Genomic DNA, 7,010 nt, shown 5'->3' on the forward strand with positions numbered 1-7,010 from the left:
CCCCCCCAATATTACAGAATGGATGGGGACAAATTGTACAGAGTCCAGCAGAGGGCAGTGAAAATGGTTAGGGGGCTGGGGCACGTGGGCTTATTTAGTCTACAGAAAAGAAGACTGAGGGGTGATTTAATAACACCTTCAACTACCTGAGGGGTAATTCCAAAGAGGATGGAGCAAGACTGTTCTCAGTGGTGGCATATGACAGAACAAGGAGCAATGGTCTCAAGTTGCAGCAAGGGAAATTTAGGTTAGATATTGGGGAGAATTTTCTCACTAGGAGGGTGGTAAAGCACTGGAATGGGTTATCCAGAGAGTAACCAATCCTTGGGTTGCTGTGGAGCCTCTATCCTTGGAGGCTTTTAAGACCTGGCTAGGCGAAACCTTGGCTGGGATGATTTAGTTAGGGATGGTACTGCTTTGAGCAAGGGGTTGGACTAGATGACTTCCTAGGGTCCCTTCCAACCCTAATTTTCTATGATTCTATTAATTGGGTTATTTATTTTAGAGGAGAGATGATAGAGGGAAATGAGGAATCTGATAAGTCTTTCAATACAAAAGAGATTGGTGATCAACTGTTCTTCCTGTTCACAAAGGATAGGACAAGGGTGTAAGTTTCAACAGGGGAGTTTTAGGTTGGATATTAAGAAGAGCTTCTAATTTGGAGCGGGGGTTAAGTACTGGCATAAAGTACATAGAGTGGGCTTAGGTTAGATAACCGCTTGAGAGTCTCTTTAGCCTGTTGTGCTATGATTTCTTAAGCAAGTTTCCCAAAATATTTTGTGATCTTCCAGACTGAAACAGCTGATAATATTTTTGGCTTGTAACATCTGAATCTTAGCTTTGAGTTCTCATCATTTAGACCACTAATGGCCCTGAGTAGGTAAGGAGGGAAATTTCCATGTTAGTCTGTAGACAGCCTCTGCCAGTCAGTAGAGTAATTGTTGCTATGGTAATGGCTGCTCCTGAACTGTGCATATTAAAAATGATAAGAACAGCTAAATTCTACAGGTGAAATTATGGCTTTGCTGAAGCCAATGTAAGTTGTCATTTGTTTCTCTGGGAACAGTACAGGGTCTTCATAAAGTCCTTGTGCTCTTTTAAACTTAGGTTGTGCACAAGGACTTTATGAAGACCCTATATTTCACTCTAAGTGAAGCTGAAGACAGAAGAAGTGAAGGTGGGTCTGGAATAGTAAGAAAAAGGAAAATGGTGAACAGTCCTTAAAAACCCTATCTGCAGATATTTTGGGTGGCCAGAGCTTCAGCAGGGCCATGGAGATGTTGACATAATACATTAGAGCAGTGCTTTTCAAAGTGGTAGTCCACGGACTGGTGCCGGTCCGCGAGCCACCGGTCGCCGGTCCGCAGCAAGTTGCCAGGAAAGAAAGAAATATATTTTCAGAAGCATAATACTGATATGTCATAGCGCCACAGTTTGTACGTTCCAACACTCCAGGTGACATCATGTCGTGCAAGGTGAGGAAAGAGAAAGAAACAGCCAGTCGCGCATTTGTTTAGCGCTGTTGCACACAGTTGCTGTGACCGGCTGAACCGGGCACCGGTCCCTGGCCCACTGGAAAAAAAAATGCTGGTCTGCCACATAAGATAGTTTGAGAAGCACTGCATTAGAGGATGTAGCAGGATCCAAAATGTTGGTTAATGGGTTTTTTTTTTTTTGTTTTGGGAGGTTTTTTTGGCTAAACTTTATTTGAAGACTCTACAAACCCCAGTCACTATATGCAGGGGAAAGAGCAATTTTGAAACACTATTTTGGTTACTAGCTAAGGAAAGGAGACTTTTGAATACATAAAATACTGATCCTGCAGTAAGTCTTTGTACAATATGCATATGTAGACAAATGTTGTGTCACTTTTCTAATGCGTCATTTCCTGCATATTCTGTTCTGTTTGAGGCCCTTTCTGTTCTAACCCTGCAATTTCTGAGGAGCTACTCTGTATTCATACGTCTTAGGCAAACACACATATAAATGTGTAGAATACAGCTGACTCTGTATTTCTTCACTCTTTGTATGTGTTCATTTTATCCCCATAGGAGCCATATTATGTTCGTTGCATTAAGCCCAATGATAAGAAGTCACCACAGCTGTTTGATGAAGAACGCTGCAGACACCAGGTGGAGTACCTTGGACTTTTGGAGAATGTGAGAGTCCGCCGGGCAGGATTTGCTTATCGCCAAACATATGAGAAGTTTCTTCACAGGTGAGAAGGGAATTGGAATATGCTTTGTTTCAGGTCTTTACAAGGTATTTGAGATATTTGATGAGGTGGTCCCTCTAAATTTCTGCCTTCATGATGAGGAAAAAGCCAGAGTTTTTTAGGTTTAGCAATCCTCGCTCTCAAAAGAGATTTGTTTCTTTTTGGGACATTCACTAGGGACTAGAATAAAATGTTGGGTATTGTCTATCTCATTCTCTTCTGATGACAGATTTCATAGCCTGATGCTTTTTTCATTCTTATTTGAAAATGGCCCTCTATTTCTGTTGGCCAGAACTGTTTTGTAGATTGTCGTTGTTCTTGCATTATGAGTAAGTTACCATAGTTACTTCTTCCTTTAAGTGTGTACCAAGAATTCCAGCATCCTGGTAGTGGAAGAGTGTTTTGTCTTTGTTTTGAATTCCTTCACTGGAGCAGGTGAAATGCTGGCCCTCAGGCTAGGAATAATGAAAAACTCAGTATTAAAGTAAGTGTGGATGGCACGTGTTATAAACAGAGATGTCCTTGAAAGAAGAGTGCTGTTCATAATGACAGTACAGATTTGGTTGCTTGTAGTAACTGAAGAGGAACAACAAACAAATGTGATTTACAGTGCTTCGTTTTCTTGGTGTACTGTACTTCTCTGCATCATGTCAAGTGTAGGGCTTGGTTCTGCCATCAGTAACACTTGTGTATAATCAGCGGTTCATTAAAATTTGTTTTCATGCTTGTGCAAGTAGCAACTTTTTAATGGATATGTGCCAAGATCATCTAGTATGTCTAGAAGCAGAAACATACTAGTAGCTAGTAAACCAGATTCACATATGGTATTTGGTATAACTGAACTTATGTGCTCTTGCTACTATAGGACCCTGGATACGGAATAGATCCAAAGAGAGGTCTCAGATATTGTACCTGCATTTCACACTACTTCCTAACATTAGATTAGCCTGGATTTATCTCTCTTTCTAAAGTAAAGAAGCTTGCTTCTGTTTAGCCCATGGTAACTTTGCTTTCAGATGGTAAATGCACCCTTTTCACAGAGATAAATGCCACCACTGGATACCGAATGTTGCAGTTTTGGTTTTAATGCCTAGATTTTTGGGAAAAGTGGTGCTATCAAGTCTCAGTTTTCACGAACATGATCTAATATATTTTATTACTGAAGTTCTCAGATATGTGGCTATTTAAAAAAACAAAAAAAAAGTCAGTGTGGAATGAAAATGACACAGGGAGTCTCCAAAACTGGATTGTGGCGAGAGAAGTCTTGGTTTTGTGTTCATATTCAATATTGCTGAGTAAAACATAGGTCTTGATTACAGAAGATTGCCGTTGCAGACTGTAGCTTACAAAAGCAGCCTTAATTAGTTTCTTTCTAGAGTTAAAAATGGAGGAGAAAAAAATAAAGGCAGCATAGAAGTGGCTGGTTAATGTATGGATGACCTTGAAAGCTGTCAAGATCTTAAGGCCAAGGGGGTGGAGAAGAACTATGCTGTCAGGCAGCAGATTTATTCCAAGTTCTGCTTCATTATAATTAGCAGCAAGGTTTGGATTTTTGACTTGCTAGGCCATCAGGGTCATGCTCTTTGCCTCAGGGAGGGAATTAGTGACCTCGCACAGCACATGCTGCTGGAGAGTTGGAAAGCCTGCAGCAGTGTTATGACAATATCAATATCACCAGTTGTAGTAATTGCCCGAGACGGTGAGTGTTAACATTAGCTTGTGCTAAAAAAAGAGATCCTAAATTGCAGGTATTATTTTTTTGTTGTTGATGCAGTCCCATTTTTGTAGGGCGTTTAAATTTTTCTTCCTCTCTCATAAATGATCCTCCACGCTCTGTAGGTTTGTTAGAGCTCTGACGTTTTATTTCCCTTGTCTGGTCCCATCAGCTGTGCAGGTCTGTTCTAATAAAAGGTGGATTTGCACTATCACCCTGATGGTCTCTGCCTCCTAATGTAAATGTCTTGCGGTGAAAGATTTTTCCAAATTATCTCCCAGCAATTTAATTATTGCAGGAATATTTTCCCACTGGGAATAGAGAGAAGTGAGCTGAAACTAACTAAAAGGGTTTTTGGTGTCTCTTTAAATGTAAAATATTTATGTATGTAGATTCATTTGAGAAATAAGCGCTGTCCGCCCACTTAAATATAAATGCAAAAACTGTCCCTAAAACGCAAGGATTTTTTTTTTCATGTGTTACTTTCTGTACTTCATTCTAATAATAACCACATCCTGCCTTCCATTACCCTCTACCACCAATATATTGTTGCTTGTTTAGAAACTATGGGCATTTATACACACATCTGTTCTGATGCGCCAGAGACCTGGTGCATCAGAGCAGACTTGATTAAACGCGAGCTGATGCACCCAGCACTGCGTCACATCCATTTGTATAAATGGCGAAATGTGCATAAGTGCTGAGAAAATGGCCGCAGCACGCTTTTGAACTAAAACACCTTTGTGTTTTAGTTCATAAGCAAGCCACCACCATTTTCTCAGCACTGAGATTCATTTTGCCATTTATACAAACGCATGTACCACAGCTCTGGGCCCCATGTGTTTCCACTGTTTTTTTTTGTTGTCAACAGCTTATCCAAAGATGTTAATTCAATGAGCCAGAATCTTGGAAGAATGACAACATTGTCTGTTTCATCCAGTTTTATTTTAGCCTGTTTAGTAATCTTTAAAAAAACCCCAAAGAAACGAACAAACTGTATTTTAGGCTCCAGGTATAACCCCAACTCTATTGCTTTGTCCACTGGTGATTATTTTCAGAATTAGCTAGCCAGCTGAAAAAAAATGTCCCATGCCTCAAAAATTGGAACGGAAGTTTGCTGCCATTTACTGTGTTGAATAATGAAATGGACCAGGGGTGGTACAGAAGTGTTCATGAAGACATTGGGTTATAGGATTTTAACAAGCCCAGGATTTTTTACTGTACATCAAGTTCTTATCTCAATTTCAATTGACTTCTCCCAAGAAAAAGTTTAAATTAAGATTATTTTTTTTCTTGGTAAATATTTATAAATTGGCAAAAGTTGAGAAGTGGAGCTGCTCATCATGTCAGCATCGAAGTTGGTCTCTGCCATGTTGCATCTCTCTCTGTTGTGTGAAATGAGCCCCAATGAGCAGTTCCCCTGTAGGCAATTTGTACAACATCCTTTACACTCGGGTACATATTCTTTTTCACCCTTTTGGAACACCATCCCTCTGTGACTGTCTTGTTTTCTTAGCTGTACATGAACAAAATATTTTTTTATTTAAGTTCTAATTTGAAAATATAGATGTTTAAGAATAGGCTTGGAAGTAGAAGTGGGAACTTGGTGATGAAATGATTTTATGTTCAATTTTAGGTACAAGATGATCTCAGAATTTACTTGGCCAAACCATGACCTCTCTTCTGACAAAGAAGCTGTGAAGAAACTAATAGAGTGCTGTGGGTTTCAGCATGATGTAGCCTATGGAAAAACCAAGATTTTTATCCGCACACCTCGAACTCTATTCACCCTGGAGGAACTGCATGCCAAGATGCTTGTGAGGATTGTTCTCTTCCTACAAAAGGTAAAAATAGTTGCAGGTAAAAGTTTGGGAAGTTCTAGTAATGGAAAAGTTGTCCTATCAAGTCAGTGTTCTATGGGGGAGAAGGCAATATGGTGCTTGCTTGGAAATATGGTGGACATGTTTGGAATTTGCTTTAAAAAAAAAAAAAAAAATCTCCAGCCTTCAGGTCAGAAAATTGAGAGGTTTTTGAATATTGAAGTGCAAGTTCTATGGGCTAATGCATAAGAATAAATTTAGAATAAATTTTACATCTAAAAAGCAGAGATGAATAGAAGATGATGAGGTTTGTATTGTGCAGAGTTCTAGGAAAATAGAGGAGGTGAATTCTTGTGTGGAAATAAAGAAACATAGGGATTTGGCATCAGAGATGGGGGAGTTGGAGTCTGGAGAAGGGAGCACAGGACTTGGATGTTGTTTTGGGTTGTGGTATCGCTGTTGATATGGGATGAATATCTTTGTTTATATTTGGGGGATTGGATATATCTTTAGATGTTGAATCTGGTTGTTTTAATGGGTTGGACTCCTTATAGTTTCATAGTAGCTAGGGTCAGGAGGGACCTGAACAGATCATCTAGCCTGACCCCCTGCCATGGGCAGGAATGAATGCTGGGTTCACAAGACCCCAGACAGGTGATCATCTAACCTCTTTTTGAATTTGCCCAAGGTAGGGGCAAGGACCATTTCCCTAGGAAGTTGGTTCCAGATTCTGGCCACCCTAACTGTAAAATATTGCCTCCTGATCTCTAACCTAAACCTATTCTCCATCAGCTGATTACCTACAACCCACCTCAGGTGGTGCTGGGGAGAAAAGGGCTCTTCCTATTTGCTGATGATCTCCCCTGATGAGTTTGTGGGCAGCCACCAGGTCCCCCCTCAGCCTCCTCTTGCCGAGGCTGAACAGGTTCAGGTCCCTCAGTCTCTCCTCATAGGGCCTGTCCTGCTGCCCTCTCACCAAGTGGGTGGCCCTCCTCTGAACTCTCTCCAGGCTGGCCACATCCTTTTTAAAGTGCAGTGCCCAGTACTGGACGCAGTACTCCAATTGTGGCCTGACCAGTGTTGCATAGAGGGGGACACGGCTTTTGTCTGGACCAGCTTGTGATGCATCTTTGGATGCATGACAAGGTATGGCTGGCCTTGCTGGCTGCGGTCTGGCATTGGCAGCTCATGTTCATCTTGGATTCAATAATGATTACAAGATCCCTTTCCATCTCTGTGCTTTCAAGAAGGGAACTCCCCA

At 40.9% G+C, this 7,010-nt stretch overlaps 1 protein-coding gene across 1 annotated transcript in view; it reads left to right on the forward strand.

Annotated features, from left to right (window-relative positions):
* MYO1D (myosin ID) overlaps positions 1-7,010 on the forward strand; it is a 263,721-nt gene that overhangs the window by 107,813 nt on the left and 148,898 nt on the right. Inside the window, exons 15-16 of the mRNA XM_025207321.1 lie at positions 2,052-2,218; positions 5,566-5,773. Of these exons, the coding sequence (XP_025063106.1) occupies positions 2,052-2,218; positions 5,566-5,773 (375 nt within the window). The remainder of the gene's footprint in view (positions 1-2,051; positions 2,219-5,565; positions 5,774-7,010) is intronic.

The sequence above is a fragment of the Alligator sinensis genome, unplaced genomic scaffold, assembly GCF_000455745.1.
Source record: "Alligator sinensis unplaced genomic scaffold, ASM45574v1 scaffold919_1, whole genome shotgun sequence".
NCBI classification, from domain to species: domain Eukaryota; kingdom Metazoa; phylum Chordata; order Crocodylia; family Alligatoridae; genus Alligator; species Alligator sinensis.